Genomic DNA, 27,905 nt, shown 5'->3' with positions numbered 1-27,905 from the left:
TTCATTCAACTCTCCCATCAATTATACAGTGTCTTTTTGGACACATTCTATAATTCTGCACAGCCGATACCTGTCTAACTTTTTTTTTTATTACTTGGCGCATGCTTGGTAAATTTTGGACCCCTTTTCACTATCTCATACTTCAAGAAACATACAAGCATTCTGATTATAAACATAGTTCATGGTAACAAATAATGCTTGGCAATTCATCATATTTCAGTAACCTACATAACCTTTTTTTCCACGAGATTACACACCTAATGTATTGTCTAACATTCTGTGTCATCCATGTATCCACAGATGTAGAATTTGAAATTAATACATCATAGTGATGTAACTTTTCTAATATATTTAGCTACTTACTGGGCATCTTTTTAACCCGTCACGTCCCAACCACTTTCGCACCTCTGACACCCCACAGTCCCGACCACTTTCGGAAAAAAAAAAATTTGGCTAAAACTTCCACTTATGTTAAGAAACAAAGAAAAATCACAAAGAAAGTGCTTACCGTGGTCCACAATCGGTCAGAACAGGTGAGGTCCCCCGTGCCAGGTATCGTATTCTATAATAGAGGTGTGAGGCGCTCACGTTTTCTATGGTAGGTAATTTTGGGAGAAACAACAAACAACACCTCTACATTTATTGAATTTGAACTAATAAACAATAAGAATAACAATATAATGAATTTCAATGACATGTATATGAAAAATAAGCATTGTACCTTCGCGCAAGCATAGGGAGTTTGGTCCAATTGGTAAAACGCTATGTGCTAAGTTTCTTGTTTCAGTCAACATATCATTTTTTCTACTTGTATACTACTGTTTCAATGCCATTTTACCATTTAGTACTGTATGTAAATGTTTTCAGCTGTTTTCATTCATTATGATGACATGTAGCATAAGTATAGCGCACATATGCATACTCAGCGCACTCGCTAAGACTCGTATTTCAACATACAACATTGTTTTATCACTTTCATAATATTTTCTTCTTTACATTGAACCTTTTCTCCACCACTATAAACGTTTTCAATTATTTATATTCATTACGAGGGCATTTAGCGAAATGCTAGCGCATAATCTCGTAACAAGCACACTCTCTAATACTCGTGTTTCCACTTTTACTTTATTTCTTCAATCCCAATATACTTTACCACTTACATTACACCCATTTACACCCTATTCTGCACTATACATATTTACTGACATTATTTATTCTAGTGAGCATCAGAATATCGCATGAAAATACCCTCGCAATGAATGTTTTGACCAACATAATACTCATACACTTACATACTAATATTCCACTTATATTGCACTCGTGTTCACTTGTAGACTCCTATTTATATATTTACGGGCCTTATGTATTCCACTGAGTGTCTGAATATCGCATCAAAATACCCTCGCAAGGTATGTTTCCACTTAGAAATTACTCATACACTTACATGCTAATATTCCACTTATATTACACCCGTGTTCACTTGTAGACTCCTATTTACATATTTACGGGCCTTATTTATTCCACTGAGCGTCTGAATATCGCATCAAAATACCCTCGCAAGGTATGTTTCCACTTAGATAATATTCATACACTTACATAATAATTTTCCACTTATATTACACCCGTTTTCATTTCCATACTACTATTTACAGATCTACGGGCCTTATAATTACACTGAGCGTCTGTTTGTCGCATTTATTTCAGAGTATCAGCGTCCTATCGCATTCACACCTTATCAGAAGTGCAAGAGCGTGTGAAACTCACTGAAACATAGGTGAATACACAGACCCACGTCACTCTGAACGCACTCATATCGGGTGTCCTTTCTCTGAGTGGTGGGTCTCACGCGGGAATTGCTACGCATGTGACACTTGCGCTGGGGCCTAGGTCTATTTGCTTGGGAGGTATGGGAGTGGGGAAATGGCGGGCGGATAATCTCAGGGGAGGGTGGGCACCTGGGGCTGTGCGGGTGCGGTGTTGGGGCCTTTCAACTGCATATCTTGCAACAATCTCTCGTGTCAGCTCCCTCACAAACCCTTCAAAGGTTTCCTGAACTCCTGTTGTCATGGCGTGAAGGTGGTGGCAATTCAGGGCAGTAATGTCAAGGAGGTGAAAGAATAGTTTTTTGTACCACTTCATCGTGGTCCTGGCACACTCGACAGTGGATATCATGGAGTCTGACTGGTCCACCAGGCGCATGTTGATATTATAATCAAGCACACACTCAGGTTTCCATACATGGCGCCTGTTCTCGCTCCGATAATCTACCGACTCTGTACGGTGCATCAAGGGGCGGTGAACCGTGGACGAGAGGCAGACTTCTCTATTGTGGTTCCACACAGTTGCAAGGATATTGTTTGCCTGGAAGAAGACAACCTCATTCCTGTCAAGTTTCCGCCCCACCTTGACCATGTGACACCGGTTCACCTTGACTGTCCCACATATCCCCGTGTCATGCCTGTGTAGAGATCGAGCGAGAAGAGGGCTAGTGTACCAATTGTCAAGGTAAAGGACGTGACCATGATGAAGATAGTCTTCTATCATTGTCTTTACCACTGCTCCCGACGGACCAATACTCCGATCTTCTATTATGTCTGTCTGTGCACCGGTGTACAAAACTATGTCTTGCACATACCCAGTCCTGCAGTCACACATAACAAAGATCTTGAACCCAAAACGGTGCCTTTTGCAGGGTATGTACTGCCGAAATGAAATATTGCCTCTCCACAACACGAGACTCTCGTCTATGACGAGGTCTCTATAGGGATAAAAAACCAATCTAATTCCCCTCATCTTATCTGTGTCATTAGCATTTGCAGGATCATCAGCATCATAGAAATGGAGGTGGCTTAGAATTTGCTGAAACCGATTACGGCTCATTACTTGGCCAAATATTGGTGTAAGCATAATAGGGTCCCTTGTCCAGTATGCAGGAATACAATTCTTTCGTACAATACCCATCAAAAGTAACAAGGCCAAAAACAAAAACATTTCTTCAAGGGAGACTGGGTAATCATAGAGGCCAAAATGCCTGCTCCTTGTGCCCTGTCTTTCACTCTCACGCCGCTGGCTGTTAGCGAACCTGTTTGTTTGATCTACTATTTCCTCCACAAAAGCCTCACTGAAGAAAAGGTGGAAAAAATCCAGCCTGGTTGAATTAGGGTGAATACCGGGAGCAGTGCATCCAGCACGCCCCTGCTCAGTGAATGGGTGAATGAGGGGAGTAAAATCACTCCCATCCTCCCAATTCCAAGACACAAAATCCTCGTCCTGATCATCCCCATCCTCGCCTTCATCAGGGTGGGGAGGAGATGAAGGTGGGAGAGGTTGGGGAGGAGGAGTGTGTAGGGCTTCCCGACTCGCACTCCTCTTCCTTCTGCCTTTACCCTTCCCCTTTCCCTTACCCTTACGGCCTTGGGGAACATCAGGGGGCTGTGGGGAGGAAGCCCGGGAATATTGGGGAGCATAAGACGTGCTGGGGAGTGGCTCCTCCTCACCTCCCTGCTCCATCACCACACCACGTGACTCACCACCCACCCTCACTGCCCCAAGTGATAAGACCCACCGCCTCACACCACCACGTGACTCACTCCCGCCACTCTCACTTTCCACACTCCTCCCAACACTTTCCCTTTCACTCCCCACTCCCTCAACGCCACTTCCGCGATCCCCAAACAAAACACTAGGCCCATACCTATTAGAACGATGTGGTGTGCGCTCTGGGCCGCGATGAGTAATAATCTCACGGTCTTACCACGTGGCACCACGTCCCACGGCTATGTCCTCATCCTCGTCCTCGTCCTCGTCCTCAAAATCGGGCTCCACATCACGTAGGGGCTGGCTAGAGGATCTTGCATGTTGTTTTTGTGCAGCCTGACCCTCTCATGCAGCATGATAAGTCACGTAGCACCGCTTCCTGGGGGACGGGACTTCCTCATCACTGCTGCTACTTTCCACATCCTATGGTTGGACATAATCTTTGTCCATCTCCTCGTCATCGAGTGGTGAATCACTATCGCCAGTAAAGGTATCCAGGGTGGCTTGAATTTTCTCCTCCGAGAGACCTCTATGCACCATGTCTGAGTGGGACCATTGCTAACAGGTGAGTGACTGAGCTGCAGGTGAGTGTGGGTACCGCGGGGTCGCCGAGTGTCCCCACCTGGTGGCAGGTAGGGGAAGGTCGTGCGACGCTATGTACCAAAAATCTCGCGCGAATTTTGAAAATTGTGGAAATTATGCAACTTGCAATTGCAAAACGTACCAGTACGTCGACGGGACTGGCAAATGCAAAATATTGCAACGCATCCATATGTTGACGGGACGTCTCGGGTTAAAGTCTTGGAAAGACAACGGTAGACCTGTTTTGAGATTGTGCGGATGATAAGCAGTGGAAATTACGTACTTAAAATGTGTCAATAGTTGTAGTTAACAATGTAAAATAAGAACAGTAAGGTAACGAAGAAAAATAAAGTTGTAGTAAATGGGTTACCCAATCAGTACAGCACTACTAAAACTATACATCCTAGCATATAAACCAGCGCCTAGTTACTTTAAGGATTTGCATTTTCTCATCAGAAATTCAGTAACTGTTAATATATGATTCAGGAATGACAGAGATGTAATACTTGTACTGTAATGAACAATGATGTAATTAAGCTTTATACCCAAGCTATTTTGTTATATAAAAGTTTGCTGGGCTTTAAATTCTGCATCAATCAGTCATATCTATATTTATCTGTCTGTCTATCTATCTATCTATTGCCAGTTGCCTTAATCCCTTATACGGGGTGGCTACAAACAAATCGCCTCCACGTCACCGTGTCCCCCACCATTTCACTGCCCTGCTTCCAATTCACACCCCCCTTTCTTATATACCTATCCACTTCATCTCTCCACCTCATCCTTGGCTTTCCCCTCCCTCTCTCCCCCTCGATCTCACTCACATACACTCTCCTCATCAGTCTCTCACTCTCCATCCTCTTCACATGGCCAAATCACCTCAGTGTGTTTCTCCTAATGCTTCCTGTCACATCCACATCCACACCACAACACTCCTTCACATCCTCATTAGTCAGTCTGTCTCTCCATGTGACTCCACATGCTCCTCTCAAATAACTCATTTCCACTGCTCTCACTTTTGACTTGTGTCCCTCCAACAACGTCCAAGCTTCACTTCCATACGTCAGAGTTGGTATCACAATACTGTCATGTAATAACGTTTTCACTTACATGCCTACTTCCCTGTTCCTTATCACTGCCTTCAAGGAACTAGCAACCTTTATTCCTTGCTGTACGCTTTCAAGCACATCACCCTCCAGACTTCCATCCTTACACATCACACTACCCAAGTACTTAAACTTACTCACATTTTCCATTTCCTCATCATCCAACCTCACTGTACATTCACTGACTGCATTTCTTTCGAAGACCATAACTTTACTCTTCCCTATATTCACCTCTAAATTCTGTTTCTTACACAATCTCCGAAACTCATCCACCAAGCCTTGCAGCTCCTCTTCGTCTTCACTTAACAACACAGTATCATCTGCAAACAAAAGTACAGGGGAGTTTCCAAACACTGCCCTCTCTCATTAGGGCCGCCACAACTTCCACTACCCTACCTTGTATCTGTTTTATAACTCCATCCATATACATTTTGAACAACCATGGAGACATGACACATCCCTGTTTCAACCCAACCTTCAAATAGAAAAACTCACTCAGTTCACTATCCACACGCACTGCAGCCTTAGCACCCTCACACATACTATTCACAGCATTCAACAACTTCTCATTTACTCAATATATTCTTAATACTTTCCACAGTCCTTGTCTATCCACCCTGTCATATGCTTTATCCAAATCCATGAAAGCCGCATACAACTTCTTTCCCTTCTCTAGACACTTTTCCACTGAAGATCGAAGAATGAATATCTGATCTACACAACCTCTTCCCTTCCTAAAGCCTCCCTGTTCTTCTCCAAATAATTCCTCTGTTATTTCCCTAACTTTGTCAAATAAGTATCCTACCACTATTACACTAAGAAGACAAATGCCCCTATGATTACCACACACTTCTTTTACCCCATGCCCTTTGTACAAGGGAATAATTATACCTGACTTCCAATCATTCGGGACTTTACCTTCCTTTAAGGCCAATCTGCATATCTTCCACATCCATTCTACTACTCTCTTTCCCCCAAGCTTCAGCATTTCACCACACACTTCATCAATTCCCGGGGCTTTTCCCATTTTGACTTTCTTCAAAACTTCCACAACTTCCATCATACTGATTCCTTCCTGTCTTCTTACCTCTATCCTTCTCCCAGCCATTCCCCAGCCACTTATACTCACATTACTTTCATTCTCTATGTTCAACAATTTATTAAAGTGTTCTTTCCATCTGCTCACTCTTTCTCCCTTCTCAACTGATAATCTACCATTTTTATCTTTCACTCCCATACTAAATTCATTGCCACACTGTCCAACTCTACCTCTTTCCAGAACATTTTCTTATATTCCCTCCACTGCATCTATCTATCTATCTATATTCCGGTATATATATATATATATATATATATATATATATATACTCGAGGTGCTACCCAAAAGGTCCAGTAATTTGAACAGAGGAAGCATACTGTTTGCAGTTTTGCCTTTTGCCGCTTGGAGGAGTCAGCAGCACCCCTTGTACGTCAGTGTGGTCCTGGCCCTGTCTGTGAGCGGACGTGTTGTTGAGATACGCTTACTATTGTAACGTGGTGTGTAGGTGGTTTGGTGGTTTTGGAATGGCAGACCATGCAATGCCAAATCATTGTTGATCGTTTTCTTCGATATCCAAGGGACTGTTCACAAGGAATTCGTACCACCTGGTCAATCTGTCAGCGGAAAGTTTTACTGTGAAGTTTTGCTGTCGCTGAGGAAGAACATCTGCTGCAAACGCCCAGAACAGTGGAAGAACAAGGATTGGATCCTGCATCATGTCAACGCCTCCACCCACACATCAATTGTTGTCGGGCAGTTCCTGGCTTCCACAAACACGTTAGTCATTCCCCACCCACGTTGTTCGCCTAACCTTGTCCCCTACGACTTTTTTCTGTTTCCCAAGCTGAAATTACGCCTGAAAGGGAGTCGATTTGACTCTATTGAAGAGATCCAGACAGAATTGCAAGAGTTGCTCAAGACTATCACGCCTGAAGCCTTCCAGGGATGCATGGACTCGTGGAAAAAAGGCTGGGACCACTGTACACATGCCCGAGGGGACCACTTCGAAGATGTCGGTGAGAACTAGAAGGTAAGGTAACTTATTTTCCTACAATATTCAAATTACTGGAACTTTTGGGTAGCACCTTGTGTGTGTGTGAGTGTATATATATATATATATATATATATATATATATATATATATATATATATATATATATATATATATATATATATATATATATAAAGAATATGTAGCTAACCGTTATCCATACTTAATGTTATGAAGTGATTCATATTTTAAGTCTACAACTGAACCTTCAAGTGAGAAAGTTTTTACGAGAATAGAGTGATAACGTATTTACGTAAATACGTGATGGATGCTCACAGTTTGGTGGTAAGGTGCACTAAAATGCTGATGATCTCTGCGACCCAACAGACTTGTGATGAAGATGTTGGCAATACCAAAATCGGCGGCGCCATTTCCAAGCATGCCAACAATGCCATTCCAGGATCCATTGGGCAGCAGCTCACCCCACATTTCCCCTACAACACAAACGAAATGTACTGTACACTCAAGCAAGGCAATATTATACGAATACAAAAATGAGTCGAAATTACTTGTTCATACTGTGAGTATTTTTTGGGTAGTTTTCTCTATACTTGCAAGTTTTGACTGAAAGTCATTGTTCGATACTAGCCATAATAAAGATTATTATTATTATTATTATTATTATTATTGTTATTATTATTATTAAGTAGTAGTAGTAGTAGTAGTAGTAGTAATAGTAGTCTTCACTGAGTGTGAGCCTCACTGAAGAGATCCTTAACTCTTCGTTAGTCCTGTGGGGTATTCAAACGTGATTAGTCCGGTGGGGTGATACAACACCCCAATACAAAAATACATGTAGTGTTACTAACATGTGAAATATATTCATATTGCTGCTTCAGCATATCTCTGTAATCAGTAAAGAAAAGATTGAATGTCTTGTAGGTGGTGTTTATTAATTTATAATAATAAAATTCAATAAATTATATCAGTATAAAAAATAACAAATGGACTCATATCTCACTTGTCAGGAAAATACGGACATCTTGTGATTTTTAAAATCAGTATAATAATAAACAATGTGCAAAAATAAGAAAAAAAATCTATATCACAATATGATCTAAATGGTTAGTTTGATGGGGTGACTGGACACCCGGGGGGGGGGGGAATGCCCCTCTCTCTCACTACAGCAGAGGCAGGACTAAACCAATCCACATGCTCCCTCCCCTCACTGAATCAGGAGAGTACTGGGAAGGAGAGAAATATTCGAATTACCGGCTAGGAAATACGAGCTTTGAAAAAACTCTGGGGTGCCAAAACACCCCACCTGACTAACAAAAGGCTAAGCAGACTACATACCACGCAAAGAGTCTCAATGGGGTGCACAAATAGCTAAGAAGTGATTACTGACTAAGCAAAAGTGCATTAACTCCAGTTTTTAAATCCAGAACGCTCTATGTGCCCTCAATATCATTAGGAAGAGTATTTCTTGGTCCAGTGATTGACGGAATAAAGTATTGGTGTGTATCTTATATATCTGTGTATTAATATTTAGTGAATATTTGATCATATGTACTACCTGGAAAAGTGGTGGAAGTGAAGTATGGTAATGAAGGTCAACAGTAAGAAAATTGTCTTGCAATGAAGTATCAGAAATATAAAAAAGACAACAATGTTCAAGATGTAGATTCACATCAGGTAACAGAAACCTAAGCTGATTAACCTGCCAAGTCCCGACTGATTTTCCACAACTGACTCTCCCCAATCAAGACCAATTTTGGAAAATTGTTTTTTTGACTCAAATCTCCGCTTTTGGTGAGAAACATCGAAAATTCATAGGGAAATCGCTCATCTGAGGTTTACCCCTTAACCGCGGGGCGTCACTTTCGTGATGCTTGGAAGCAAGGGATCATACCGCGGGGGTCACTTTTGTGATTCTATGTTATTTTGAGTTCCCCCGGGCTTTCAAGTGGTGGCTTGTATCATCTATCAGTACTGCCAATGTCCAACACTAGTCAGCACTCCTAATCTGATCTGTACTCCCATCCATTGTTGACAATTTAGCCATTTCTCCCTGTTCTTGACTCCCCTCCCTACCTCCCCGCCATTACCCTATCCTCTCGCCTGCCTGGCCGTGCTGCGCTAAGTAAATCTTCCCTGGAATTTTTCACTGATTTCATCCATTGAAATAAGCCCTATGCCCTATTCTTATACCAAATAATTATACAAGAAAGAAATAAGGTAAGTGAGAGGGCCATACACCTAGAATTGGCTAATTATCACCTGACAACACCTCACGTGCACTCGTTTGCTAATTTTCGCTGTTTATTTCCACTTGAAATATGCTGTATAATCTATTTTCGTAATAAAAATATATATAAGAAAGGAAGGGAGAAACCTAAGTGATATTTACACTCACCTGGAACTACGAACTAATTATTGCAGGCCACCACACTGTATTCTATGCTAAGTAAATCTTCCCTGGAATTTTCCACTGATTTCATCCATTGAAATAAGCCCTATGCCCTATTCTTATACCAAATAATATATACAAAAAAGAAATAAGGTAAGTGATAGTGACATACACCTGGAATTGGCTAATTATCACCTGACAACACCTCATGTGCACTCGTTCGCTAATTTTCGCTGTTTATTTCCCCTTGAAATATGCCGTATAATCTATTTTCGTAATAAATATACATATAAGGAGGGAAGGGAGAAGCCTAAGTGATATTTACATTCACCTGGAACTACCTAATTTATTATGTATTGTTTTGGTTTCCTGCCAATCATTTCATTTCTATATATTAGCAGGTCTCACAAGGCTGAATTTGGTAGTATTGCACTCACCCTAGCCAGGCGGCAGGAGGGCACCACTATCAGTTCACTGTCCTCTTTCAAAGTGAAAGTACGTCTGATTCGCTCCTGCTATCTTCCGCTGCTTTATAGCCCCATGCAAAGGGCCCTGTGACCTTTACCCCCTACTAAACCTCGTGTGGAAAGAGTTAAAGGGCTGACAATTGATAAAAGAGTGACTACGATCTTTCTATTGAGTAAAACAGTGCAAATGGAATTGTAAATAATGTGTAAATAATGTGTAAACAGCAAGTGAAAGCAATGAATGTAAATATAAGTGAACAGTGGAAAATAGTTTTATAAGTTACTTCAAGCGACAGTGCATAACACAGTGTAAATAAAATAGAAATGTAAATTATGTAAATAAAAAAGAGAACGTAAACAGAAATGTAAATGAGTAGTAGTATAAGAATACGAGTATATATACTAGGAGTAATGAAAGTGAAAGTTTCACTCTAACATGTATGAATACTATGAGTTATGAGAGTGAAGGTGAAAGTGACATTCACTCTCAATGCTAGTATACAGGACGAGAAAGTGAATGCTACGTACTTTACTGAAAGAAATTGAATGCCTACAGTGACAATAAACTACTATTACTGAAGGAAACTTATGGATAAAGACTGTAGATATATATAAGTGTTATATAGTAATAGAAATATAAACTGTGAGTGTTTTTATGAATAATAAGTGACAGAACACCAGCGGCAAACAATCGCAAGTGGGAAGGTCATACTCCCTCGTAATTTTCATTGCTTTCACAGTTTTTTTTTTTTTTGGAGTATGGATTCCAAACTATTTGAGAATCATATAATAGTGTTTCTAGTGATAATATCAGGCTGTTGTAATCATATTACGGGTTGTTGGGAAGTGTAAAGTAGAGACTTCGTTACCCAACTTCAGAGGTCTCCACAAGTCCTATGGTACTCGATGAAGGCTCAACAAACACCCCATGTGAAAGCTGACGGTATGTGCCATAAGCATATGTGATTTTAATATTCTAGGGCTAATAACTGATTTTTGGCAAATATTTGTATAGAGTCTGTCGGAGCGCGAATATGCCCGCGGGAGCTGCAAGAAAAAGCAAAACAAGCCCGCGGTTAAAGGGTTAAAGTACCCCTTACCTTACTGGGTTTTCTATCAGGCTGGCTGCAAAGAAAACGAGTTCAATGGGAGAGTAACTGTTCCACACCACTTATAAACGGTATTTATTTATTTATATTGGTTTTCACACAGTAATACAGGCAATATAAGTATTGTTTCACTCACCAAACATCAATATACTTGGCATTATTTGGCGTCATTACTGATCATCATTTCTGACTGTTTCTTCTAATGCTACGTAAACTTTGTCCTCCACATTGTCATCGATTGGGGAAGCACTCTGGTCCTGAATTTCGTACCGTGGCACAACATGTCTTTACTGGCCAGGTCACTGGTAACAGGTGAATTGCCAAGACAATGGCGTGTGGGGGGGGAGGGAGGTCATGCGGGATAAGGCATTGTCCCTTCCTGGCATCTTGTAGAGGAAGGTGTCCCATGTATACTTACCAAAAATCATGTGCAAAAATGTAAAATTGTGCAAATTAGGGATCTTGCAATTGATATGCGTTTAAATATGTCAATGGGACTGGCAGTTACAAAACGTGTGGACATATATATAAGTCAATGGGACGCGGCGGGTTAAAAACATAACCCAAAAGCCATACGTTAGAATCAGGAGCAGACAACCAGACTGCAGAGCAGTAACCAAGTATGGGCAATAAATTAATAAAAACAATTACAAACATTGGCATCATATGATTTTTTAAAATATTATCTTCAAAGGACAATCCCATGAGATACTGATGAAGCAACTAAGCATATATGTGCCTCAAAAGTGAATTTATTCATGACTGGTGAAACCCAGGTGAAACCCAGCAACTTAGATAAAGAGCATACATTGATTATTATGGTGTTCTTACTGATAATTTCAAGATGTAAAGGCAGGATTGTTCTATATCTACTAACAATAAAAGTTAGTTGGTGTGGGATTTAGCTTCATACAATACACGAAAAAACAAAGAGTTCATTATGTCTCTTGTGAGCTATTACTTACTTATTCACCATTTAACCTCTTAACCGCGGGGCGTCACTTTCGTGACGCTTGGGAGCAAAGGATCATACTGCGGGGCGTCGCTTTTGTGATTCTGTGTTATTTTGAGTTCACCCGGGCTTCCAAGTGGGGGCTTGTATCATCTATCAGTACTGCCAATGTCCAACACTAGTCAGCACTCCTAATCTCATCTGTACTCCCATCCATTGTTGACAATTTAGCCATTTCTCCCCGTTCTTGACTCCCTTCCCTACCCCCCCTCCATTACCCTATCCTCTCGCCTGCCCGGCTGTGCTACGCTAAGTAAATCTTCCCTGGAATTTTTCACTGATTTCATCCATTGAAATAAGCTCTATGCTCTATTCTTATATCAAATAATATATACAAGAAAGAAATAAGGTAAGTGAGAGTGCCATACACCTGGAATTGGCTAATTATCACCTGACAACACCTCACGTGCACTCGTTTACTAATTTTCGCTGTTTTTTTCCCCTTGGAATATGCCGTATAATCTATTTTCGTAATAAATATACATATAAGGAGGGAAGGGAGAAGCCTAAGTGATATTTACATTCACCTGGAACTACCTAATTTATAATGTATTGTCTAGATTTCCTGCCAATCATTTCAGTGCTATACATAGCTGTTTCAAGAGCTAACGTTGGTAGTATTGAATATCCCCTAAGTAGGCCTCCACCCCGACCCTCCCTTATCAGTTCACTCTCATCTTCCGAAGTGGAGGTACGTCTGTTTCCTCTTGCTGACTTCAGGGACTTTTTCACCTCCATGCAAAGGGCCCTGTGACCTTTACCCCCTACCATACCTCGTGTGGAGAGAGGTAAAGGGCTGACAATTGATAAAAGAGTGACTACGATCTTTCTATTGAGTAAAACAGTGCAAGTGGAATTGTAAATAATGTGTAAATAATGTGTAAACAGCAAGTGAAACTAATGAATGTAAATATACGTGAACAATGGAAAATAGTTTTATAAGTTACTTCGAGTGACAGTGCATAACACAGTGTAAATAAAATAGAAATGTAAATAACGTAAATAAAATAGAGAACATAAATAGAAATGTAAATGAGTAGTATTATAAGAATACGAGTATATACCCTAGGAGTAATGAAAGTGAAAGTTTCAATCTAGCATGTCTGAATACTATGAGTTATGAGAGTGAAGATGAAAGTGACATTCACTCTCAGTGCTAGTATACAGGACGAGAAAGTGAATGCTACGTATTTTACTGAAAGAAATTGAATCCCTACAGTGACAATAAACTAATACTACTGAAGTAAACTTATGGATAAAGTCTGTAGATATATATAAGTGTTATATAGTAATAGAAATATAAAGTGTGAGGGGTTTTATGAATAATAAATGACACGAGTACCAAGAGCGAACTAGCGCAAGTGCAACGGTCAGACGCGCTTATAATTTTCATTGCTTTCACAGTGTTTTTTTTTTTTTGGAGTATGGATCCCAAACTACTTGAAAATCATAGAGTAGTGTTTATAGTGTTAATATCTGGCTGTGGTAATCATATTACGGGTTGTCGGGAAGTGTAAAGTGGAGACTTCGTTACCCAACTTCAGAGGTCTCCACAAGTCCTACGGTAACGGACGAAGGCTCAACAAACATTCCAGGAGAAAGCTGAAGGTATGTGCCATAAGCATATGTAATTTTAATATTCTAGGACTAATAACTGATTTTTGGCAAATATTTTTTGAGAGTCTGTTGGAGCCCGAATAACCCCGAGGCACACGCAAAACATTGGTAAACATGCCCGCGGTGTAGAGGTTAATAGAAAGAGAAAATACAAAATGGATGGATATACCTTTAACCGTTAAATCCTTCAAGGTGGCAACAGCTTCGCTTGGGGATTTGCCATTGCACAGGTTGTTGGTATATCGAAGATAATGTGACTGACTTCCAACCACCTAAAGGGAGTTTCCACCATGCCACTGATTATATGGTAGTTGTAAATGAGAAATAATTATTCCAATGGTCTGATCCTAGTGGGTAAAATTAGAAATCAAAAATTAGAAATCACGGGACTGACTAACGAGTTAAAGGAAGACTGGCTAGGTATCCTTTTTTTTTTTTTTTTTTCCTCCAAATTCTTGATAATATTTATGAAGTGACGTTTTCCTCAGACTCTAACATAAGGTTCGAGCCTGCACACTGCTTCAAAAACATAGTAACTTTATATATACATATGTACGGTATATATATATATATATATATATATATATATATACAGTATATTCATATACATCATTTGATATGATACTATTGAAAAGTGGCCAATGGTATTATTCGTGGTGCTCAGGAACACTTGTTCCCAATACTGTATTTGCTTTTCAGATAACTACGTATAAGGACATCATAAATATTCATTGACATTTGTGAGTGCTTTTTTGCCAGATAAAATTAATCCCTCGATCGAGGGAATAGTCCATTTCCCCCCTCCCCCTCCACATGGAGATTTTGGGGGGAAATAACTCCTTCAGAACCAATCTCTAACCTTGTGATGGGTTAATAATACATCGCCAAGAAAAGAATCTTCATCTTTGTATTGACGTGTCGTAGTCATTGAGTTACTGTATAACAAATCCTTCTGAATAAGTTTAAGCTGTTTGCATGAAAAACATTATATAAGCACTGCAATTACATTGTGTTATTCTGTATTTGCAGTGCTTAAATAATGGTTTTCATGCCGGCAGCTTCAGCTTACTCAGCAGGAATTGTTACCCACTCTCCCAGTGCCAGTGACACGCCTGAACAAAGATGACCATTCTTTTCTGCGTGATGTATTCATTCCGTATCACAAGGGTAGAGATTAGTTCTGAAGGAGGTATTTTCTTCAAAAATATTCCTGTTAGGAAGTGGGGGGGAGACTGTTGACGACTCCCTCCAACCAGGGACTACTCTTAACAGGCAGGAAAAAAATCCCAAATGGCTATGAATAATTAATATCCACTTATATGTATTTATCTGAAAAGCAAATATTATAGGCAAAATATGTTCCTATACAAAATGAGAAAGATTCTAAACATTCAAGTTAGCAAACATGAGAAAGCAAGGCCAAAGTGTACAATAAATATAAATAATTTATATATATATATATATATATATATATATATATATATGTATATATATAATTCTTCGCTATAAACAGAGGAAGACAACACACATTAGCAAAAAAAAAAAAAAAAAAAAAAAAAAAAAAAAAACGAACCTGGTGGTACATCCTTGAAGTTCAGGGTAAAATTGCCAGCAGATGCAAGAGCTCTGACTACCTCTGCATCACGACCAAAAACATATGGTTCTCCGTTCTCCTTTCGCTGGAAAAATACTACTGGAGGGAAGTCGAAAGTCGCCACCTGAATCAGTCCACATCAAGGAAATACCGTTACTATACTGGAACACTGAGAAATGATTCCATGCTGGTATTACTATTGTAGCATCTTTTGCCTCTGACAGTTTGTCATGAATTATTACTGAAATGATAGGCATAACAGCAGTGAATTAAGGAAGATAATGAAAGGAGTGACCTAAAAGACTTTAAATTGCAGCTCTTGTTCGTTACCAGATGCTGAAGGCCAGATGCTCAAAGATTAATTAGTTAACTCAGATCATACACATTAATTGATATAATCACCGTAGCCTCACCAGGGTGAGTGATCAATATACGAGTAAGAGTTACTACTTCCGAGATGCAGATTTCGTCCCGTGGACAATTATTTGATGATTCTGAATTCCTGAAGGGAATGGTTCGAAGTTTAGACAATGAACGAGATCTACTGTAGGTAGAGAGTAAGGATATTCAATTATGTTACCATATTAGAAGTGCCTGAGAAACCACTTGGAAGGGTAAGTGGGTAACTGAAATTATTCTTAATTTGAAAATAAGCTGGAGTTTTGGGAAACATGAAAAAAGAAAGGAAGCCCAAAATATGAGGACCACTACACAAAAAATCTAAGCTGTTCTCTGTTATTGCCACGTTAATAAGGAAGATGATATTAGTACTAATTACAACAAAGGACATTAATGCTCTGATTATACACACACAGTATGATTAGCTATGATAAATATATTTTTCAACGGTCAAATATGAGTCTCCTGAACGCTCGCTACAGCGTGTTTACTGCCGATCCTGTCAATTGGACCCGTCAGTAAATCAAACAGTCTCAAGTGTACATAGTTAAAGTAAAATCATAAATGGAGGCAGAAACATAACAAGATTAGCACTGAAATCTAATAGGAGGAGGGGGGGGGGACTTCACTTTTCAGACCCTACGGGGAGGGTGAGTTCGCATTCCAAACCCTCCAGATACAATAATTCACCTCACAGCTTGCAGACTAAAGTGCTCCACACACACTCATTCTGTCCGTTTCAGTCCCCTGTACAAACCACCCAGTTTAGGCAAGACTGAATGTGTGTGGGTTGTTTAAACAATGAGTCCCCAAACTCTTCAGCTCATCGACCATTCCTCCAGTTTCAGATTATTCATCGAACTCCAGACACATATATAAGTAATTTAAAACAATAGTACTTGAATTAAGTAATGGTATTATGAATGATAATAGTAGTAGTAGTAGTAGTAGTACTATACCCTGGGGGTAGGTTTTTTTTTTTCAAGAATACTCCCCCAGTATCCCTGCTTGTCGTACAAGGCGACTAAAAGGGTTGGCGGAGGGTTAGTGCCCCTCCCCGGAAAACAACTAACTAAAAAGTCAAACAAGAAGCCTCGGACAAGGACTGACCAAACGATGACGACCAAGGACCTGGTAATTGCAACATGGAATGTAAGAGGTGCGAATGATGAGGTGAAAAAGAGATTGTCCAGGTGTTTGAGGGTGCGAAAGTGGATGTATGTGGAGTAATTGAAACTAAATAGAGAGGAGAGAGTGTGAGAGAATGGGAGTATGGATGAGGTATATGTGCTGGAGTATGTGAGAATGAGAGGGCAAAAGTAGTGTGTATAGTTGTGAGTAAAAGATGGAAGAAGAGCATAAGAGGGTACGGATCAGTTGGGTCAAGGATTGTGTGGGTAAGATTGAAAGTTGGAATACAAATGTGGGCAATTGTGTGTGTGTATGCACCAACGCAAGATCGTGCAAGCAGAGTGAGAGACGAGTTCTGGACAAATGTGGAAGTGTGCATGGAAAAGTTTGGAAGGAATGAGAGAGTGTTTTTCATTGGTGATATGAATGGTAAAGTAGGGAATGTAAAGGTTGATGGAATAGTTGGTGAGTGGGGTGTGCCTGCTGAGATAGTTGAGAATGGCAGTGCGTTAGTGGACATTTGTGCTGGGAGGGGGTTGGTGATAGCCAATACCCTCTTCAGGCATAAAATGATCGACAGGTATACATGGCGAGTGATGAGAAGGGTGGGTGGTGAACTAAATGAAAGGAAGGCAATGATTGATTATGTGTGTGTGGATGAAAGGATACGAAGATGTGTAATGGATGGAAGAGCTTATAGAGGTTAGGAGAGTGAACTTTCTGACAATTACTTGGTGGTGGCCAGAATCAAGATCCAAATAAGATGGAGAAATAGAAGAAGGGAAGAACGGGAAGAAGGAGTATTTGCAAGGAGAGTGGAAAGGTTACAAGAGGATGAGAAAAAGGCAGAGTATAAGAGAGAAGTGGAGGAACGATTGGACAAATATGAATTGAAGCAGATGGGGGACGTGGAAGGTGTGTGCAGGATATTCACAGAAGAAATACTGTATGTGCAGCATGTGATGTGGTGTGTGGGACGGAGGAGTGTGCAAAAAACAGCGTAGTGGAATGAAGAGGTCAGGCTGCGGCACAAAAGAAGAAAGCACACAATGAATGGATGAGAAATAGGGGCGTGGAAGAAGTTGAGAGGTGGAAGAGAGAGTTATATGTAGAAAGAAAGAGGTGAAAAGATAAGTAAGAGTAAGAAGAGAGTGGATGAGGAATTTGGAAGGAATTTGAGTGTAAAGTGGAGGGACTGTAAGAAAATGTTCTGCAAAGAAGTGAAGAGAGTAAGATAGGGTGGAAGTGAAGTTAGCAGGGGAGTGAAAGATAAAAATGGTAGATTACTGGTGGAGAAGGGAGAAAAAGTGAGCAGATGGAGAGAACACTTTAAGGAATCGTTGAACATAGAGGATGGAAGTAATGCGAGTATAAGTGGCTGGGGAATGGCTGGGAGAAGGAGGGAGGTGAGAAAACAGGAAGAAATCAGTAGGATAGAAGTTGTGGAAGCAAAAAAGAAAGTTAAATTGGGGAAAACCCCAGGAATTGATGAAGTGTGTGGTGAAATGCTGAAGCATGGGGAAGAGATAGTAGTAGTATGGGTGTGGAAGATGTGCAGATTGGCCTGGGACGAAGGTAGAGTCCCGGAGGATTGGACATCAGGTATAATTATTCCCTTGTACAAAGGAAAAGGGGAAAAAGAAGTGTGTGGTAATCATAGGGGCATTTGTCTTCTTAGTATAATAGGAAAAGTGTATGGTAGGATTATTATTGATAGAATTAGAGAAAGAACAGAGGAATTGGTTGGAGAAGAACAGGGAGGCTTTAGGAAGGGAAGAGGTTGTGTAGATCAGATATTCTTTCATATATCTTTAGTGGAAAAGTTTCTAGAGAAGGGAAAGAAGTTGTATGCGGCTTTCATGGATTTGGAGAAAGCATATGACAGGGTGGATAGACAAGGATTGTGGAAAGTATTAAGAATATATGGAGTTGATGGGAAGTTGTTGAATGCTGTGAAGAATATGTATGATGGTGCTAAGGCTGCAGTGCGTGTGGTTGGTGAACTGAGTGAATTTTTCTCTTTGAAGGTTGGGTTGAATCAGGGATTTGTCATGTCTCCATGGTTTTTCAATCTGTACATGGATGGGGTAATAAAAGAGGTACAAGGTAGGGTAGTGGATGTTGGAGTGGCCCTGGTGAGAGAGGGTAGTGTTTAGAAACTCCTCGTACTGTTGTTTGCAGATGATATTGTGTTGTTGAGTGAAGACGAAGGGGAACTGCAAGGCTTGGTGGGTGAGTTTGGGAGAGTGTGTAAGAAACGGAATCTAAATGTATGGAAGAGTAAAGTGATGGTCTTTGAGAGAGAAGTCAGTGAAAGTACAGCGAGGTTGGATGGTGAGGAATTGGAAAATGTGAGTACGTTTAAGGACTTGGGTAGTGTGATGAGTAAGGATGGAGGTTTGGAGGGTGAAGTGCTTGAAAGCATACAGCAGGGAAGAAGGTTGCTGGTTCCTTGAAAGCAGTGATAAGAAACAGGAAAGTGAGCATGGAAGTGAAAAAGTTACTACATGACAGTATTGTGCTACCAACCTTAACGTATGGAAGTGAAGCTTGGACGTTGTTGGAAGGATACAAGTCAAGAGTGTAAGCAGTGGAAATGAGTTATTTAAGAGGAGCCTGTGGAGTCACATGAAGATACAGGCTGACAAATGAGGATATAAAGGAGCGTTGTGGTGTGGATGTGGATGTGATAGGAAACGTTAGGAGGAATACACTGAGGTGGTTTGGCCATGTGGAGAGGATGGACGGTGAAAGACGAGGATGAGATGGAGGGATGGGGTGGAGAGGTATATGAGAGAGGGGGTGTGAGTTGGGAGCAGGGCAGTGAAATGGCTGAGGACAGGGCGACATGGAGCCGATTTGTTTGTGGCCACCTTGAATGATATTGAGGCGTCTGGCAAGAGATAGATAGATAGAATAATAATAATAATAATAATAATACTGTGACTTCATATAATATAGTTGATTTAAACAAATAAAAATAAAAGGTTTAACATATCTTTCTTATCGAAATTGGTGATATCATTAATGGGAAGGTTGCATCTCACGAGCGTTAACAAGGGCCCTGATATTTGGCTGGAGACTGGGGAGTTTTGGCCGTAAGTCACCATGCCCCTTCAAATTGAGTCTGTTCCTCTGTTTTATTAGAAGCACGTTTGCACGGCTAAAGCCAGCTTTAACCCTACGTTAGTACCCTGGGATGTTTGAACACCCACTCTCCAGTACGTTCCCGAATACGTGAATGTAGGGACCACTGAGAGTTTCACACTCCTGCCCCTGGTCGTGTGGAGAACAGACACATTTGTGTCCTTTGGGGTGTGTAGTCATCCCATGGTACTAGCTTCTCCTTCATGGTTCTGTAATTACCTCATTATGTTTTTCTTGCAATTTCATGTTAATTGGAACAATTTGCAATTATTTTGGTGACTTATACATGTTTCTATTATTGTCTTGGTGTGTTTTGGAAGCATAAACAACGTATTTTTTTCATTGCCAATCAGCAATAGAATTAGTTTTATATCACAGCATTGACATATTTCCCTACCTATGATTTTATTAAAGAATCTGAAAAATTAAACTTATTTAGGAGTTTGTATATTGTCTATGATGATTTTGAGGAAATAAAAACCATCTCATGTAATACTGTATACCTCTATCTAATAAATGAGTGTTAGAACCAAATTTCGATTTTGTTTATGTTCGATCAATTCTTTTACACACATATTCTTAAATATCAGTTACAATGAATTTAACCTGTTCATGAGTAACTGGAGGAGTATATTCGAGAAGCTATATCAAGGTATTAGAAAAAATAGCGGCAATACATGAATTTTGGGGGGTGAGGTGTTAAACACCGCAGGATACTAACGGTGTTCCAACACGCCAGGGGACTAGCGCAGGGTTCATGTAAGAACTTGGAAATGCAAGTAAAAATTGCTCAACCACTGCACAAAGCCGAGGATATTTAGGAACACCTTGCCCTTAGCACCGAAATTACCATTTTTGGTTATTTTAACGTATGTATTGTGGGTTATTTTAATGTACATTATGTTGAATGGTTATTGCATTCTGCCAGGACTGATGATGCTTGTCTAGAGCGCAAGCTGTTTGCAGAATCGTTTAATGCAGCTGGTAAAGCAACCAACCAGAATACCAGACATTCCTGACCATTATGCCCATCTCTTGGATTTATTCCTGACAAATAATCCAGATCAATACAGGATAGAAGTACTGTCAGCACTTGGATCCTCAGACCACAATCTCATCAAAGCCTCATTGGTTAGCCCCCCCAAAACCTCACCGTCCTCAACCTGTCAGGGTGACCCGATGGCACTTTGACAGGGCAAACTGGGATGGATTTAGATATTATCTTGCTGACATTCCATGGCAGTCTTTCTTCTCTACTGATGTCAGTTCTACCCAGTCCCACATTAATGACTTAATACTAGCTAGTATGGATTTATTCATACCAAGTCAACAGTCCAATAAAAGATCGAGCTCTCCAAAATGGTTTGATTGCAATTGGGCCAGAGCAACGGCCCAAAAGTCATTAGCATATAACTCTTACTTAAAATAAAAAATATCTGAATTACTTTGTCAATTAAAAGTTGTTAGAAGCCATGCAAAAGCTGTAATGAATCTCGCTAAATCAAACTTTCTTCAAAATCAAGCATCAAAACTACTTAACAACCCTAATGACAATAGAATAATCTGGTCAACTCTCAATTCTTTCAATAATAACTTTAACAAGTCATCATCCATTCCCCCACTAAAATCTTCAGATGGCAACATTAAAAATGACCGCGTGGGAAAGTGAATATCTTTGACAGTACATTTGCCAGAAATTCTACCGTAGAGGATGTCAGCCAGAATGTCTCATTACTAGAACTGACTCTCCAGAAACTGTTCCACTTAAAATACAGACAAGATACGTAAAATCCATCCTAGACAATTACCAACCAACAAAGCTCCAGACCCAGATGGAATTCCGCCAATTGTTTTGAAAAAGTGTTCCCCAGAACTTGGCTTAGTTCTAGCTAAATTATTCAGACTGCATATGTACTTCTTTATTCTCTAATTCATGGAAAGAAGCCACTATCCACCCAATTCCAAAGAAAGGAAGTTCCTCTGACCTCTGTGATTACAGCCCAATAGCTGTCACATCTTCTTTTGATGAAGTATTTTGAAACTTTAATTAATAAGCACATACTTAAACATCTTGAATCCAACAACTTAATTTGTGATAGACAATATGGTTCTCCCCACGAAAGATCCACCATTGACATACTCAATCTCCCGACTCATACCATCCATCAATCAACTGACCAACATGGAGAAACTCATGCAGTAGCCCTTGATATTTCTAAAGCTTTCGACAGAGTGTGGCAACGTTCCCTGCTGTCCAAACTCCTTTGCTATAGACTAATGTCCTTTGTTCCTCTGTTTTCCTCCTATCTCAGCAACAGAAAAATAAAAGTAGATGATATATATTCCAATTTCCACTCAGTTAATGCCGGTGTACCACAGGGATCAGTTCTGGCTTCCAACCCTGTTCCTGGTTCATATAAATGATCTCTTATCTGTTACCCAGAATCCCATACATTCATATGCAGATGATTCAACACTTCACACTTTATTCACACTCAAACACCCATTTACAAAATCTAATATCTCTGAATCTCAGCTCAGTACAGCCATCTCCATAAATCAAGACTTATTTATGATCAAGGAATGGAGACAAAACAACCTGGTCTCATTTAATGCTAGAAAAACCAAATATATTCAGTTAGCAATAGACAGATGTATATACAATTTACCAATACACAGATATTGCCAGATATGTATATTACCTTCAGTGCTACTAATAATCCCATCTCCAAAAGTATAGAAATTCTGTCTCAACAGCGTCCTCAGCTGGACCTCTCATGTCAGACCACTAGCTAGAACCGCCTCAAAGAAACAGGTCTTCAGTTATGAATGGTACATGAACTACTACTGATGTTGGTGTTAGTGTTGCTTCTAAATATGGATAATATTGCATGAATTTCTTGCTTTGGAACAAAGGCTTCAGTTTATGTTTATGTATGCCTGACTAATTATTTGACGTAGCTCATGAACTGGAAGTAAATCAATTGTGATCTTGCCATCACTGGCATTCGAAATTCCTTGCATAAGTGCCCTGAAACGAACTCTAGTGTTGTCTAATTGGAGTAGAATTGTATCAATGTGCTCCGTGATGATGGAGAAGTGTTGGAAAAGTGTTATGTTTCCTTCCATGTCATTTATTTTATCTACACTTTCGAGAGCTATGTTTTCCGCCTTTTTCAGATTTTTCACGATTGTCTTCATTGCTGAGTTATATCGTGCGATGAATTTAGCTTGGTATGTTAGTACCTGAGCTATTTTATTAAATTTGTTGTTTATTTCTTGAAGATCTTCCTCTGTAGCCAATCCAAAGATGTTCCCCAGAACTGCACCACCCAGGTCGAACAAACCGCGCTTTTGGCGAGTACGTGTAATGTTTGTGGCGCTCAGTACCTCCGGTCCATGAGATGGGAGATCTTGGATCATGATGAACATAGTTGACTTCGCCTGTTCTATCTTCCATTTCGCTAACTTCACTATTTCATCCATTTCCATTGTGTTATGTGCTTGTGAAGCATAGCTTCCTATCATGAAGTCCAGGGTCCTCATTGGTCTCGCGATGTTTTCTAGATAAGAAGGTAATTCGTATAAGTAATCCAAGCTGATTTCAGTAATCATGACATCTTTACGATTGATGTCGTGGCCGTTGGAGCTATGAGGCATCCTTGCAGTACTATGTGTTGGGGGTCCAGCGAGCATATCCTCTTGCTATGTAGAGGAGAATCCATAAGTCCCATCATCGTTACCTACTGACAAAAAAAAATCTATTAATTTTCTAATATGGTCATGCTGTGGTCGATGATAGTGATGATGTGCGTTACGGTTGACTAACGTAGAACACTAACTTGATTGTTATTTCATTTATAGAAAGAGTTTAAATCGATATTTAAATCATGTAAATGATGTACTGTATATTTTTTTGGAACAGTTGCACCTATGTTTGATTGTTTGGTATATGACCTTAATTTATTTTTGTAATTATTGTTATTTTCTTGATTGGTTTCATGAGTTATGTTCGGTTGTTCTGTGGTATCCGAGGCTGTATAATTATTGGATAGTTCCATTAAAACTCGTTTTCAGTGGTCAATATGAACTTGTTTCTCTTCGCCACTTGACAGTGATCTAATTGAAACTTTGTTTGCCTTTATGGTAATTACTCTGTATGGGCCCTCAAATTTTGGGGATAATTTATTATCTCTTGTATGAATGATACCATAGACAACGTCTCTTAAGCTGATAGGCGAGTCTCTTGCCTTTGTATTAAATGCCTCCGTCATTCCTTCCTTGGACATCGTTAATTGTTTTTTTACTCTTTTGTGTATGTCCTGTAATTGACGTAAACGGAGTTTAGATTAATCATCGTAATTGTATATGGGGAGACTGTCACCTTCTAGGAGCTCATGTGGTAGTTTTTTATCTGTCCCATATAGAATGAAATGTGGTGTGTCACCTATGAATTTATTTATAGATCCATTAATTGAGGCTTCTACTCTGGGAACCCAATCATCCCAGCTTGCATAATTTTCATTAAGAATGTGTCGTAGTACATCTGATACTTTTTGTTTTGTCTCTCTACTAACCCATTAGATGCTGGGTGATAGGCTAAAACGTTAACCTTTTTGATATTGCATTGTTTACATATTTCTTGTAAGATATCAGAATTAAATTCTCCTCCATTATCACTTATTAGTACCTTTGGGGCAGTAAAGTGACATATCACATTATTTATTATTGCCTTTGCTACTGTCTCTGCTGTTTTATCTTTAATTGGGGCCAAAATAACATAACGGGAAAAATGATCCGTTGCTATGAATAGGTATTGGTTATTATTGTATGATAATGTCATCTTGAGTAAATCAACTGCGACAACATCCCATGATTGATGTGGTACAGGGTAATTACCCATCGGGTCATGTGAAATTGGGTATCCTTTGTGTTTTGCACATGATTCACATCTGTCTGTATGATTGTTTATATCTTTTCGAAATGATGGCCAGTAATATAACAACTGGGCTTGTTTGAATGTCCTATATTTCCAGGATGTTCAGCATGTGGGCTGTCGTGTATCGTTCGTAATACTTGAGGTATCATGTCATTAGGTACTGCCAATTGGTTATTATTTCTTCGGCATTTTGTTGTTCTGGGTTGATCTTGTATAGTCCTTACAAGAAAATGTTTACAACTTACACTTACATGAAAATATTTACAAAATGCCTTCACTATGTACAGCATTGGGTGAGGCACACAGGCAGAGTGAGGCAGAGTGAGCGTGAGGGGGGGAGCAAGTGAGTGTAAGGGCTTGACAGCCTGCAGGGTGGTAGAGGAACAGTTACCTTACATGCCTGCCAATTTTCACCCGCGCACCTTGAAAAATGCGGTCACAGTGAAGGTTTTTATTTTAAACCGTTTTAAAACATTACTGGCACTGGCTGTGGAATTAAGTCAGACCTTTTTAAAATGGCACTGGCACGCGGCAGGTTAAAGGCCATCACCCTGAAGGTGTATTAGCCCAGCAAGAATCGATAATCATGAATGCCAAAATAATTATATGAAATATTTGCATCTATTTCATATTAATATTAAGTTATTATTCATGATTATGAAACACAATAAGTAATAAAGAATACATCTGTATACATGGATAGTACCAGGACAAATACTTCCATCTATACATCACATGTAGACTCATTACTATACTACTACAAAATGATCAAATGCTTATCAAATATATGTAAAAAAAAAAAATACATAAAAGGAACAATTAAAAATTTACTGGTCCTGAACAAAAGAAAAAATACACATTTATATAAATGTAACCTCCTCCTGTCGTTCACAAATATGTAAAAGTGCATTGACGTATGTACATATGTACAAAAACCATATCCCCATATACAAAAAAAGGTGAAAAAAAATAGATATATATAATAAATACGGAAACCACAACCAAGTTCATAAAATAGATCATAACTCTCTGAGCAGTCTGGTCTCTTTCAGGAAAGTCATCTGTTTATCAGTCACACCAACATCCCCATCACCCAAGACAGAATCAATTGTGAAAGGGAGCACATTTGTCCCACAGTAGGCAGCCAGAGAAGTACGTTCCCTAGCATACCTACTGCAGTTCAAAAGGATGTGACTAATAAATAACACCGCATCACAGGTGGTACATCGCTGAGGAAACTGTTAATATATGGTAACATATGTGTCAACAGGGTGGAATTCATGCGTAGGCGGGCTAAAGCGACCTCCTCCCTCCTGTTTCTTCAGGAGGAACTGGACCAGTCACATACGGTCCTTTTGACTGATGGCATTTCCAGGTCGGTCCACTGACTTTGCCACAGAAGATTAATTGATTTCTTTCCGAAAGAGAGACTAGACTGTAGCTCACGAGGAATGTCCCAAGTCTCCTCTAGTTCTACAGCCGATTTAGCTAGTATGTCAGCCTGCTCATTGCCGTAAATAGCACAATGACCAGGCACCCAGATCAGAGAGAAGGATTTAGCACATGTGTGCAGCATATTGATAATGCGGCCCCAGACCTCATGTGAATCAGTTCTACATGAATGAATTGCCTGAAGGGCGGACTTAGAGTCCTAGAAAATGACAAAACTGTTGTAATCTGAACACAAAGCAAAGTCTATAGCTTGATCTATGGCAAATAATTCGGCAGTGAATACAGACGTATGGATGGGTAAACGAAAATGGATGTGGCACTCAGTAGACCACACACTTGCACCCACACATTCATCCAGCTTAGAGAAATCGGCGTACAAGTGGAATGACGCTAGGTGTCTAATGAGGATCATCTGGATCAACTGTCGTACCTCCACCTCCAGCACCTTGTACTTCGCAATGGGGAGCCAGTCAGTGTTGAATGTGGTAGCAAATGATTCCCAGGGCGCTACTTGTGATGTTAAAACCTGATCCTCATTAGAAAGCTCATACCCTAATGCCTCACAGAGGAAGTGAAGCCTCTCAGGCACCGGCTTGAGGGCCGCATTCAGCAGGTATTCCCACTGTAGGAGGATCCGACAAGTCAGAAGGCCAAGTAAGCGTTTACAACGTAAGAAAATAACAGGTAATCACGTCATAGAGGGAGGGAAGGCACATTAGCCTCCACTTCCAACCGCTTCACATGAGTACATCGAAGGGCTTCGAGACATATGCGCAAGCACACGTTCTTAAGCACATCAAGTCTACAGAGGAGAGCATCCGATGCCAATCCATACACATGTGAGCCATAGTCAAGCTTAGAACGGATAAGGGACTTATACACCATCAATAAAGACATTCTTTCTGCTCTCCACGATTAACCAGAAAGAAACTTAAGGACATTTACTTTTTTAATACAAGAAGCAAGCAAATCATTAATATGTGTTCTCCAACTGAGCCTACTGTCAAAATGTAGACAGAATCTTCCTGAATTTTGAAAAGGTATCAGCTGATTATCTAAAGTTAAATGCAAAGGAGATACGTTAAATTTACGAGTAAAAACAACACCAACAAATTTAGGGACGGAAAATTTTAATCCCCACTCCAGGGCCCAACGCTGAACTGATTCAAGTGCCAGTTGAATCTGCTGTGCCAAGGATTGTGCATTGTAAGAAGAGTGCCACATTGCACAATCATCAGCATCCTGGGGATGGAAGCAGACGACAGAATGTCATTAATGGCGATGCTGAACAAAGTAGGGCTAAGCACACTTCCTTGTGGTACCCCGTTTTCTTGGACAAATATGTCCAAAGTTATGTTACAGGGTAACCTGAC

The 27,905-nt window shown here is 40.0% G+C and overlaps 1 protein-coding gene across 1 annotated transcript in view; it reads right to left on the bottom strand.

The window, feature by feature from the left end:
* LOC145397278 (uncharacterized) overlaps positions 1-27,905 on the bottom strand; it is a 149,481-nt gene that overhangs the window by 96,730 nt on the left and 24,846 nt on the right. The window contains exons 9-12 of the mRNA XM_080270474.1: positions 27,247-27,387; positions 26,963-27,058; positions 15,444-15,588; positions 7,592-7,749 (exon numbers count right to left, since the gene is read on the bottom strand). Coding sequence (XP_080126600.1) covers positions 7,592-7,749; positions 15,444-15,588; positions 26,963-27,058; positions 27,247-27,387 — 540 coding nt within the window. The remainder of the gene's footprint in view (positions 1-7,591; positions 7,750-15,443; positions 15,589-26,962; positions 27,059-27,246; positions 27,388-27,905) is intronic.

Source organism: Coenobita brevimanus, chromosome 40, assembly GCF_032717465.1.
Source record: "Coenobita brevimanus isolate Jiangsu-jjx chromosome 40, ASM3271746v2, whole genome shotgun sequence".
Lineage (NCBI taxonomy): Eukaryota > Metazoa > Arthropoda > Malacostraca > Decapoda > Coenobitidae > Coenobita > Coenobita brevimanus.
Note: the sequence above shows the minus strand (reverse complement) of the source record. Positions and strands in the feature narration are given on the sequence as shown.